This window comes from Eurosta solidaginis, chromosome 2 (genome assembly GCF_040869045.1).
Source record: "Eurosta solidaginis isolate ZX-2024a chromosome 2, ASM4086904v1, whole genome shotgun sequence".
NCBI classification, from domain to species: Eukaryota; Metazoa; Arthropoda; class Insecta; order Diptera; family Tephritidae; genus Eurosta; species Eurosta solidaginis.
The window spans coordinates 71,373,634-71,387,120 of NC_090320.1; the positions used below are offsets into that span (position 1 = coordinate 71,373,634).

The 13,487-nt window shown below is 37.4% G+C and overlaps 2 protein-coding genes across 5 annotated transcripts in view; both read right to left on the minus strand.

Annotated features, from left to right (window-relative positions):
- The window catches only part of LOC137239886 (uncharacterized), a 194,941-nt gene that overhangs the window by 113,280 nt on the left and 68,174 nt on the right, over positions 1-13,487 (minus strand). The window lies entirely within an intron of this gene.
- On the minus strand, positions 3,180-4,612 carry LOC137239067 (zinc finger MYM-type protein 1-like). Its single transcript, XM_067763985.1, has 2 exons — positions 4,473-4,612; positions 3,180-4,358 (listed from the first exon to the last, which is right to left on the minus strand). The coding sequence occupies exons 1-2, from the start codon at positions 4,557-4,559 to the stop codon at positions 3,180-3,182; spliced, it is 1,266 nt and encodes a 421-aa protein (XP_067620086.1). The 5' UTR covers positions 4,560-4,612.

Genomic DNA, 13,487 nt, shown 5'->3' on the forward strand with positions numbered 1-13,487 from the left:
ATAACAAAAACAACACTGCAGCAATTTTCAGCTGGAGGCGAGCCATATCGGAAACGCAAGATAAAATATAATCCCTTCGTTTTTTTAATATTGTAAATTCATTTGAAAAAGATAAACGCGAAAAGTTTTAATTAATTACATGCTTGTTATTGCGCACAATATAAAATTTTAGATTTTACTACTTTTTCTTTATACATAATTCCTTCCAAATAAATAAACGTTTCTGAAGTTTGAGAAAAATTTTATGTTTTTTCTGTCGTCTGATTACTTTCTGAATTTTGACTTCCGAATTTTGCCTTCTGAAATTTGATTTCTGAATTTTCACTTCTGAAATTTGACTTCTGAAATTTGACTTCTGAGATTTGACTTCTGAGTTTTGACCTCTGAATTTTGTCTTTCTGAAAAAGGGTTCCGACTAATGTTTTCTGAAAAACCTTGTTTCTGAGTTTTTGATTTCTGATTTTATGGGGGGCACCCCGACATCTACATGCCTTATAAACTGATTTGAAGTTGATCATGAACCAATTGGAAACAATTTTAAACGAATGCAAAACAGTTGCTATATAATTGAACATCTCTCCAAAGTTTCCGGACATTCGAAAGACGTGCAGCTTTGAGAAATTTGAACGAGACGTTTTCCTTTTTGTGGTAATTTGAAGACATGGATGAAACTACTTCACGGGCGAGCACGGCAAAATTTGTCGAAAAATTCAGATCGGACGTTTCTCATAGCTTAGAATGCGAAATAATTCACTTGGAACACATTTACGAAGAAAATTTTGATAAAGGTCTTTCACCATTGGAATTGCACTCTGTAGCTCGTGCAGGACATTCTTTCAGCGTCCTTGCAAGAATCAAAAACTTTCATATATAGTGTTCATCTCAAGAGCGAGTTTCAGGACTTCCCACGCTTTGTGTTGAATCCATTTCGGCAAGACAGTTAAATTTTGATATTATAAAAAATTTTGCAGCGAAAAAAGCAAGAAAAGCCACTCTTTGATATCCGAACCTTCTATGTTGAATAATTAAAATTTATAATCATCATTATATTTATCAGAAATGTTCTAAAATGTTACCAAATAACTAGAAAAGATTATTTGAAACAATATGTGGCTGTTAAAAGAGAATTTTATTTCTACGTTACAATAAAACAGTATAAATAGTAAATATTTTGTGTTAATTTTATTTTCAGCTCTTAGTCCACAAATCATTTAGTTGATGTGGGAAAAAATTTTTTTTTTTTGTAATCCATCAATAATGATTCATGAATTAGACGTCATTAATTCAAATTAATCAAATGAATTAGTGGTTTGTTTATAGGGGGCCCGTAAATTGTTTAGTCCCGAGCCCGGATTTTCTCTCTACGGCCCTGGTCACAATTATACGCAACTTTTTTATCATTTAGTTATTTTTCCAGTTTTAGCAGTCTGGTCCTAATTTTCACATAAACAAAAAGTTTACTTTGGGTCAGTGGCGGATCCACGGGGGGTTTTCGGGTCCGAACCCCCCCCCCCCCCCCCCCCCAATTGCGAAAATAAGAGATTTTTTTTTTAATTTTTATCGGCTCCTAAATTCCAAATTTTGTTAGGGAACGAAAAAATGTCACATGAGCAAGACGAAAAAATAAAATAGAATAAATATTTTTGCTTTAAAATTGAAGAACTTTATTAATTATTATTACATTCCATTTAAAAGTAAAGAGGCTACATTCAAACATTAGTAAATTTTCTAGGTTTTTTGAAAAATTCTGCTAGAATTTCGTCCTCGGTGAGTTTAATATGGGTATGGATATTTAAAGAAGCAAGACCATTCAGTCGTTCCTGTCCCATCGTATTTCTCAGGTAATTTTTGATCCTCCTTAAAGTCGAAAATGATCGTTCTGGAGTTGCTGTAGTTACAGGTAGTACTGCCAAGATTCGCAAAATTTTATCGACATTCTTGAATGACTTGCTATTGATGACCTGAAAAATATCGTCAGATTGGTGTTTGCACAATTTTGACTTGATCCGAGAAAAGGGACCTACTAGGCATCAAAAACTCGATTGTTGGATCATGATTGATTACGCAAGTTCTTTTACTGAATAATCAAGAGGCGCAATCATACATAAATACATAGAAAAGATTCTTTACATGGGTTTGAATGGTACATCAACACTTTCCAGAGCGTGCCGTGTAAGATTTCACTTTTGCCTAGTAGGTGCCTTTCTCGGATCGCGTCATATATAAACTTTTTTACATGTAGATTTTTGATCGAAAAACACTCACCAGTAAAGCATCAAGCGCATTTTGGATGTTTTGGCCATGGATTCGGTGTCTCCACATCTTGACTTCAGATAGAAAATTTCCTTTTGAACAATCCAAGACATCTTCATAAAATGTGTAGAGGTCAGCGCATTTCTTTTCGTTGAATTCTTGTTTGAGAAACAGTTGCCCGAAACTTTGGAAAATTGATTTGTGATCCGAGAACCGACTTTTGAGCTGGGAAATGAACGTATCAAGAAACGGAATGAAAAAAGAAATTCTGTAGTAGTCTTCAATACTTTGTGCTTGAACGTTGCAACGATTTTTTTGTTGATTGCAACGGCGTGGCAATTTCATTGTGATTTCGTATTCAGAAAAAATTCTAGCAACATTTTCATAAATAAAGTGGAAAGTAGAATCTGCGTCTTCTCGTTTGTACGTGAAATCATTCAAAGCGTCATCTGCTAGCTTAGTTGCCTCACCCAGATCTTGGTTTTTAGATTGTAATTCTCGACTCAAAGGCAAAACAATCGAATTAACTGACTCCATAATGTGACAGGCAATTTGGAATTCAACCGTGGAAATCGCAGTCAAAAGTTGCAATGCTTTTTGTGAAGTATCTTGATCTTTCCACGTTTTGATTTCTTCCAAAGATTCAATAACAGCAGGTTGCAATTCTATGTACGTTCCAGCTGCTTCGTGAGACTGAGCCCATCTGGTAGGGCAAACCGTCTTCAACTTTTGTTTCTTTTTCTCACTTTGTTTGTAATTTTTGAAATTTCTTGGTGTAGAACGTCTTGTCTTTTAGGCCAGTGAAAAAATGCTTCAACCGCTCCGATAGTTTCTAACGCGTTTTTAATTCCTGATACTTCGCATGCTGCATTCACTGCCAAACTGAAGCTATGTGCAGCGCAATGTACATAAATTGCCAGGGAGAATTAAGATCTCAGATGAGCCTGCGTACCATTGAATTGGCCACTCATTGCCGGAGCTCCATCGTATCCTTGACCATACATATATGAGCAATCGACGCCAACATCATACAAATAATTCCTGATTGAATCTGCTAAGCCTCGTCCAGACACGTTGGTAACTGGCACAAATCCAAGAAAATCTTCACAGATATTCGATTTTGAGTCCAAGCAACGGATGCAAATGGAAAATTGTTCTATGCTTGATATATCAGTCGATTCATCTGCTAAAACCGAGAATCCTTTGGATATATTAACTTTATCAACAATTTTTCCTCTTATCAATTTGTGACAGATTTCAATTATTTCGTTTTGAGTAGTTTTGCTCAAATATGTTGCATTTTTTGGCATCGACAAAAGATTTTCCTTAAAAATTTCATCACTCTCAGCTCGATATTTCAGAATAGCCCGAAAATTTCCTTCGTGAAAGTTTTCTCTTTCATCAGCTTCATTATTAGCGTTTGGCCATTCTTGAAACAAAGGTCCGTCGTCTCTATGACCTCGAAGAGCATTTCCTTGTCGCCCACACAAAACAATAGTTTTAACTATATGTTTCAATCTCTCATAATTTTCTTTTCTCGCTTTTTCTTTCTGCTGGTCAAGTTGCAGATCAATAGCTTTGCGTTTTCCAAGCTCAACATCGCGTAAATTTTCAATTCCCAAAATTGATTTTCTATGGTACTCATTTTTCTCATGATTTCGGAAGGTTTCTTTTGCGTGCTTCCAAACATTGAAACGCTTGTTAACTAGCTTCCCCAGCTTCGCATCAACTACTCCAGCACTTTTCACACCAAAAGCTATGCAGTATTTACAATATCCACCATCATTCTTGGCAGAATATGATAGCCAGCTGAACTCTTCTAACCATTTTGTTTGGAAAGACAAATTTTTCACCCCTGATTTTGGAAATTTGAATGTGGCCGTTGGTAACCATGTTTCATCGATCACTTTAAGTATTTCAATTGCGTTTTTTGGGCTTCGATGTGTATCAGCAATGACTCCAATATCATTCTTAGGAAAAAGCAGAATATCGTCTTGAAGAATAGTCGATGAGTTTTTCAAGATCTGTTGATTATCGGGAACCATTGCACCATTGGAAGTAGAAACGGAATCTGAGACCAACTTTTCCGGTGTCAAATCCTCCATCTGAATCAAAGAAATATTTAAGAATTAAACTATGTTTAAACATAATATAAGAAATTCATGCTGGCTCTTGATAATTGTACAGCTTTCAAATCAGCTTGAAATTTTTGGACTCACCGATTGTTCTTTCCTTTTTTTCTCTGGTTCAGTCGGTTCAGACGCTGGATCAAGGCGAGTAAAATATGAAAAAATAGTCCTCTTCATGTTATAGGTTCAAAATAAAATGCTTTTTTTAGGCTGGGTGCGAGTTGATCTAATTTTTAGGTACCTAAAGTAATATTCCACTGGTAATATTCCACTTCCAGTTGTGGCTTTTGTAACTAATTGTTGTTTGTCAAACAATACAGTCATGTCTTTTGTTTGTTGTTGTTTATACAAACAATACCACAATGCCTCAAATAACTAATTTGACATTTCAATTTAGGTTGAAAAATATGCTCAAAAAAATTCTAAATTTGCTTAATTGCACTGCCTTGCCGACAGTTTCCCGTGATTTAGGTTTTTTGTGTATTTAGTTAGCAATTTGGGTCAACTCGCACACGACCTTAATTTTCAAATTGCAATTTTTCTCAATGACACTTTAAAGAAAATTGACACTTGTCAGGCTTATCGAAGAAAAGTTCGAGAAATTTCTGACAGTGCTTGCCATTGGATCCTTTTTGGCGCAGTATTTGAAAAATTAGACTTGTTACATTTGTGATGAGTATTGTGTATGCCGGCAACGATTTGAGTATACTATGTATGAGTAGAATATGCTGTTGATTAGGTTAAATCAACTCGATTTGATTTAAAAGAAGTAAAGTTTCGAACCTAGTATACCTCCTGGCTACACCTTCAAATTTTGTTCATGTCAATCTCTTTAACCTTTTTTTTGGATCTTGGCTAGTTGTTCCTATACCGTTGCTCATAATTTTCTGTTATATATATATATATTTTGAGTTATAAACCGCCCTCCCCCCCTTGGCCTGATCCTGGATCCGCCACTGCTTTGTGTAGTAACATTTTAGCAGATGGTCGCTGATGATCCTGAGAGTTGTAAACTGCTTATACTACTGGGAAATGGTGTACAAAGATTATTTGGAGGTGCAATGTATTGTTTACTAAGTAGTGTTACTACTGATATCGATTCTAGTAAATATATAGCTAGAATATTATGACATAAGACTAAGATAATTTGTTATTATTTATGTACGCTTAAAGTTATTTCATTTGAGCACTTAAGTATTTTTTTGATGGCCGCGGCATAATTTTAAATTCGTGACTAATAAATGAGTGAGTTTTGGTAAAATGCATACGTGACCTGGAATCATGATACGACCCTATTGTGCGAAAATACCGTTCTTCACTTTTTGAGTGATTCTTATAGGAAATTTAACCCTCTTTCCAATGGAACAAACCGCTACGTTTTCTATCTTTCTTAGTTGTATCACAAATCGCATTTAAAGACAAATAGGACCATATATACGATTTTTTAAAATATTTCGATCCAAGCGCCACCTATCGGAGTTTTTTCTTCTTATTATTGCATTGTGAACTATTTTCCAAGCTTCAAGCTTGTATCTTATCGGGAAGTTAATTAAATTTTAATTACAAAATTCGTTCACAACGGCCAGCCAATACACAGAGTCAAGCTAAACTAAAACTTTAAACGCGTTTTTCTCGAAAACTTGTTTTCGCACAATTGGGTCGTTTCATAATTCCAGGTCACATATGGCGAACGCAGAGTGGTTTTTGGTTGGCAGATCCAAATTAAAATTGTTCCCTAATATTTACAGAACAATCTCATTTAATATATAAAAATTGGACGTGCTAAATCGCATGATTTTCGTTTATTTTATATACCGATGGAAGTTGAGTGGCAAGGAACCCAGAGACCAAATTTCCTTAAGCTATCTAAAAATTTACTTCTCGTATAGTTAATACCGTTATATGCTACCATTATGCCCACACAATTCAAATGCTATATTGACCATGATACAAATATTACAAGGTAAAACCGGTGAGAGCCGAAATGACGTTTAAAAAATTTTTTAAATTCTCACTGCTCTCACATTTTTATTTTTATACCTTTCATGAAAATAAAATGGTATATTAACTTTGGCACGAATCTCAAAATTGTAAGTCCTTAAAAGAAAATAGATAGGCCCACCATTAAGTATGACGAAATAATCAGGATGAAGAGCTGAGTTGATTTAGCCATGTCCGTCTGTCCGTCTGTCTGTTTGTATGCAAACTAGTCCCTCAATTTTTGAGATATCTTGATAAAATTTGGTGAGCGGGTGTATTTGGGTGTGCGATTAAACATTTGTCGGAATCGGCCGGATCGAACCACTATAGCATATATCCTCCATACAACCGATTTTTCAGAAAAAGAGGATTTTTGTCATATCTTCCTCAATTTATCAGATTGAAGCTTCAAACTTCACCATATGCTTTCGTATATTACACATACTGTTGTCTGAAAAAATGGATGAGATCGGTCATATATATGTTACCACGGCACATATTTATATAATATAAAAAAAACAAATATTCAGACACATAATACTCCAGACATAACAAACTGACAAAACTGCTGAAGCCGCAACACATACAAAGCAAACCGTGTGAACAGTAAGCGGTAAATGGAAACCAAATTAAAAATAAACAAACTCACCTGTGGGAAGCGCGTGATCAGCAGTTTTCACTTTCATCGCGGTAAGGCAAACGTAGGTTAGATTGTAAGAAATATTTTTGTGTAAAGTCAGATATAAGTTTGCATTCAATAAAGGAGCACGTCTCCCGTGTAAAAAATATATTTTTTTAGAATTTCCAATTTGTAAAAGTTTAACTGGCGCCCGAGCAGGGACCAGCGTGCGAAAGTAGTATTAGCCCGAAAAACAAAAAGTACGGCTACGCGTGTGTAAACTAAATGCGGCATACACTTTACAAGGACCTGGATAAAAGTAGCGGCTAGAACCCTCAGTACCGGAAACGAAACAGGATAAATTCGAACCACTCATCAACCCCTAGGACCTTCGCTGGACCAATGGTTTTTATGTAAGATTTAGCTATGTAAGAAAGTAACAAAAAGTGAAATCGAAGATCGAAGAAATTGCGAAAAAAAAATTATTATCGAAGATACAACTGTGAAAAGGAAAAATTCAGATAAAAGGTTTATAAAGAAGAATAATAATAAATCTTAGAAAAAAAAAAACAGAGAAACAAAAGCAAAAATAATAAGTGAAATTTCGAGAATAGGCTTTGCAAATTCTTGAAAGGAAAAGATTTTTTTCAGAAAAAAGGAAACTACAAAAGGAAAGAAAAGAAAAATTCGTATAAAAAATTTAAGAAGAAGAATAATAAGAAATATTAGAAAAAAGGAAACAAAAAGTGAAATTTAAAGAACTATTCTTGCAAGTTTTAGAAAGGTAAAGATATTTTTAGAAAAAAAAACGGATCAAAAGCGGTTTAGTAAAAATTAATTAAAATTAATAAAAACTAAAAATTTTAAGGAAATCTAATTGCTCTGTTGAGAAAAATGCCGGATACCGCGGAAGAATTGGTTAATCAACTGAATCAACTCAGGTTAGAATATGGGTCTTCCCAGCATGGAAATCCCCCATTAGTAGAGACAATCGTTAAAGAAGTGATGGAGAGAATTAAAACTCCACCAATAAATGATTTTCATCAACCCGACCATAACGTGACAGTGAACGTAAATAACATCAATGAATTAGACAAAATACCAGATATGGTCTAATGCCTACGCGAGTTTTCGGGACGTCCAGGAGAATTTAACTCCTGGCGGAAAAGCGTCAACAGAATATTTAAGGTTTACGAAGGATTGAGGGATACACCAAAGTACTTTTCTATACTCCATACAGTTAGGCACAAAATTGTCGGCGACGCCGACACTGCACTAGAATCGTATAGCACACCGCTCGATTGGGCACAAATTAGGAAATGCCTTATGATGCATTATTCAGATAAAAGAGACATTGGTACTCTCGAGTACCAAATGACAACTCTGACCCAAAGAAACGACGACATCCTGACGTCGACGAAAAAGATTACCAACATCTGTCCCTTATCCTAGACAAGATATCCTGCCTAGACTTAGGAGAGGAATCAATTAGAACCATGACAAATTCGTACAGAGATAAAGCCCTCGATACCTTCGTTCGCGGACTTAACGGGGACCTTCCTCGTCTCCTTAGCATCCGCGAACCAACCACACTGCCACAGGCATTACACCTGTGCCAGAAACTTGACAATATGGCATTTCGTATGAACCAAGCACATAGCATGAACAAAACATTCAACTACGCACCACCCCGACCTCCTCGACAAAGCGCAAATTATAATAAGAATAGACCATTTTATCCCGAATTGACATATTCTACGACACCTAGAACTAATTTTATGCCAAGAACGCAAACATTTAATCGACAAACGAATAGATATCAACCACAAACGTATCGTCAACAACAACCATTTACGTCACCTAATAACTACAATTACCCTCAAAACAACCAAGGATTCCGTATGAATCAATTCGGCACAGAAGCGTCCCCTCTCATCTCAACATATGCATCAACCCAATAAGATTCAAAGGAACTTCCATGTCGATACAGGATCAGCGAATCCAAATGAGCAACAAGTATATGAAGATCCTGACCACATATACGGGGGGAACACAAACCCCAATAGCTATGGAACGTCGAATCAATTTCCAAAATCAGATGATAATGTGATGAGACAAAATGGAATGGAGAATTGCGAACAGGAATGCTACAACCTCGACACCATTCATTTTTTAGATTAACCCCGTCTTCACTTCCTTATAACGAATTCGTATCTAGAAGTGGAGACGCACTAGACTTTTTGATAGACACCGGGTCTAACAAAAATTATATACAATCTACAAGAATTAGGAACCCAATTCCAAACGAAGTCCCTTTTAAGGTAAAGTCGGTAGCTGGCGATATCGAAATTACACACCACACATTCATAGACATTCTAGGACCAGAGGTAGGAAAAATAAAATTCTTTATACTTTCGTCATTAAAATCATTTCACGGGGTTATCGGTAATGACACATTAAAACAATTAAAAGCCACCATCCATACCGATAAAAATATTATGACCATATTTACGAATACAATCATACCTCTAAAACAACGAATATCCGAAGAAGTTAATAACGCGGTAATAAGGGTTCCCCATTTTTCTGAAGAACAAAAAGATAAAATCAAGGATGTAATAGCAAAATGCCCAAATTTATTTTCGGACCCAGACGAAAAACTGACGTATACTACGCTGGTCAAAGGCGAAATTAGAACAACGACAGACACCCCGATCTACTCCAAACCGTACCCATACCCAATGGCTCTGAAAGAAGAAATAGAACGTCAAGTCGAAGAACTTCTTGCTAATGGAATAATAAGGAGATCTAAATCTCCTTACAACTCCCCGGTCTGGATAGTCAATAAGAAAACCGACGGTTCAGGCGAAAAAAAATATCGAATGGTCATCGACTACTGGAAACTTACGCCGTAACTATCCCAGACAAATATCCAATACCCGAAATTAACGAGGTCCTGGCCAACCTCGGAAACAATAAAATATTTACCGTTATAGATCTTAGGAGCGGTTTCCATCAAATACCGCTTCGTGAATCTGATATAGAGAAAACGGCATTTTCCGTGAATAACGGAAAATACGAATTTCTCCGATTACCTTTCGGGCTTAAAAATGCCCCTTCTACGTTCCAAAGAGCATTAGATGACGTAATTCGCCAGCACATAGGAATTAGATGCTACGTCTATATTGATGACGTTATAATATTCGGTAAAACCGAAGATGAACACTTAAGGAATACTAAATTAGTATTTAAAACATTAGAAGAAGCGAACATGAAGATACAACTAGACAAATGCGAGTTCGCAAAACAGGAAGTCGAATTCCTAGGATACGTCGTCACTCCCGATGGCATAAAAACCAATCCCAAGAAGGTAGAGGCCGTAGCACAGTTCCCAGTGCCAAAGAACCTGAAGGAACTAAGATCATTTCTAGGTATGTCAGGCTGCTACCGTCGTTTTATTAGGGACTACTCCAAATTAGCCAAACCCTTAACTGCACTCCTTCGAGGAGAAGCCGGGAATGTTTCAAAAAATCAGTCTAGGAAGATCGAAATAAAACTCGACAAAGAAGATTTAAATGCATTTAACAAATTAAAAACTTCACTAATATCAAGGGATATTGTCCTCGCTCACCCGAACTTTGAGAAAGATTTCGAATTAACCACTGACGCCTCCCATTTTGCAATAGGAGCCGTCCTTTCACAAGATGGAAAGCCCATCACCTATATTTCAAGAACTTTGAGCAAGACAGAAGAGAACTATGCCGTCAATGAAAAGGAGATGCTCGCCATAATCTTGTCTCTTAATTATTTGCGCAGTTATCTGTACGGCTCTAAGAAAATTAAGATAGTGACCGACCACCAACCTCTTACGTATGCCCTGAGCCACAAAAATACGAAGAGTAAGATGAAAAGATGGAAAGCCATCTTGGAAGAACATAACTATGAGATTATCTACAAGCCCGGTAAATCGAATGTAGTCGCAGACGCGCTATCAAGAATACCCGCCCAAGTAAATTCGCTTACACCCACTACCCATAGTGATGAGAGTTCAGGACACAACCTAATACCCTGCACGGAGGTACCGATTAACGTGTTCAAAAACCAAATTTTTCTCGAGCATTCAGAAACGCCATCTTAACAATTCAAAATAATCTTCCCAACTGTATACCGCCATACAGTTAACGAACCATTTTTCGACGAGCAAAAGATTAGAGATTTCTTCAAAAGATACCTAAACCCATCCGTAATCAACGGAATCCACACCGACGAGAGGACTATGGGTATAATACAAAACGTCTATCCACAACACTTTAGCAACTATAAAGGCAGGTACACCCAGAAGTTGGTGGAGGACATAACTAACGGAGAAGAGCAGGAAAATATTATTTTGAAAGAACATCTAAGAGCACATAGGAACGCGACCGAAAATAAAATACAGATCATAGAGAAGAGTTATTTTCCCGGGATGATGAACAAAATCAAGCGACTGATAACAAACTGCACGGTATGTAAAGAAAGCAAGTATGAAAGGCACCCTAACAACCCAAAAATAGTAGCAACCCCATTGCCAACCTTCCCAGGACACACATTCCATATAGACATCTTTCTAACCGAATGGAAGAGAGTTATGACTGCACTGGATAAGTTCTCGAAATATGCAGTAACAAGAATGCTAAATAGTGGGGCCATAGAGGATGTAAGGAGACCCTTAAGGGATATAATATTTTCCTTCGGCGTCCCGAAGATAATAGTGATCGATAATGAACCATCGTTAAATTCCCTTTCAATGAAGTTTATGATGAAAGACGAATTAGGCATCGAAGTTTATACTACTCCCCCATATAAAAGCCAGGCTAACGGCCAAGTGGAAAGATTCCACTCCACCCTAAGTGAGATAATGTGCTGTGTGAAAGATAATGGGGGACATCGAAACTTTGAGGAACTTTTAGAAAGAGCAGTATCCGAGTACAATCATACAATTAACTCAGTTACACAGAAAAGACCGGTGGACATATTCTTCGGAAGAAATATGAACTTCACGCCCGAAGACATAGAAAAAACTAGATACGAGAATTTGCAAAAGTTCACACAAAAACAAAATAAGGATATTGAATTCCATAATAAAGGTAAACAAATGCTCAAATCCTACTTGCCAGGACAAGTCATATTTGTAAAAAAAAAAAATAGGAGGTTAGGAACAAAACTAAGCAAATTATATAGTAGGGAAATAGTTAAAGAATACAGGAACAGCACGGTAGTGACCGAGAGAGGACAAATCGTCCATAAAAGTAGGATACGGAATTAACTACTACAATAAAATTTTCTTTTTTCATATTCTTTTTACCACTATGCCTCGCAGAGGTAGGTAGGTAAGTAGGTTGAACTGGCCGGTCCATGAGGACCTCACATAGACTGATTGAGTCCGTAGTGTTACCAGAAGTTTGTTTTAACGACCAAACTGAAAAACCCTATCAAAAACCAGGACCTATGTTATAAAATAACTCCGTCCTCTTGGCAAATACTAGAAGCTTCCTAGGACTTAAGCCACTTGCTGCTTCTAGATCTGACAGCTGTATCACTCCTAATATCTGGAGTCTTAGCCTGGCAAGTGCAGGGCACGAGCACAGAACGTGCTCGATCGTTTCCTCCTCCAACCCGCACTTCCTACACCTGCTATCACTGACCAAGCCTAATTTAAAGGCATGTGACGCCAGAAGGCAGTGTCCAGTCAGAATACCCGTCATGAGTCTACAGTCCTCTCTTTTTAATGATAGAAGCAACTGTGTTAGTCTAAGGTTGTAAGACCTACACATAATCTTCGACACTTTACAGCCCCGCGCTTGAACCCACGCCTTTTCTGCTTGGTCGATCATGTGCACCTCTCGCATTCGCTTAATATCGCCCAATCTAATTGGGACGTCTACGGAGCAAGCTTCAAGGGATGCGCCCTTTTTAGCTAATTCGTCCGCTTTTTCATTCCCATCTATTCCCATATGCCCTGGGACCCAATATAGATGTATGCTTCTCCCTGTCCCGATTCTCTCCAGAGACTGCTTACACTCTAACACGCATTTAGATGCTGTGCTATGCGAGATTATTGCCTTAATTGCTGCTTGACTGTCAATATAAAAGTTAACACGGTTGCAGCTTAAGCTATTCTCTTCCAGGGTTTCTACTGCTTTGGTTACGGCTAATATTTCCGCTTGGAAAACGCTACAGTAATCCGGCAGCCTGTAGGATCTGCTTAATTCCGGATCAGCGCAGTATACCGCAGACCCTACTCCTTCCACTATTTTGGAACCATCGGTGTACACATGTATCGCCTCGTCCGCCATTTGCGCACCCTTGCGCCAACCGTCCACCTCTATTGTGGCCTTAAGATCTCCCTCAAAGTGCAGGTAGGGAATCATGTAGTCTGTTCGTCTTGTGACTGTGGACGCTATACTACTATGGCCATATGGTCGGCGCTCAAGCTGCCCCGAAGCATCGAGCCTGGTTGCGGTCGT

Coding starts and splice junctions, on each gene's coding strand:
- LOC137239067 (XM_067763985.1), bottom strand. CDS start 4,559: ATGAAGAGGACTATTTTTTCATATTTTACTCGCCTTGATCCAGCGTCT. Junction 4,359..4,472: donor AAAAAAGGAAAGAACAATCG/GTGAGTCCAAAA, acceptor TCTTTGATTCAG/ATGGAGGATTTGACACCGGA.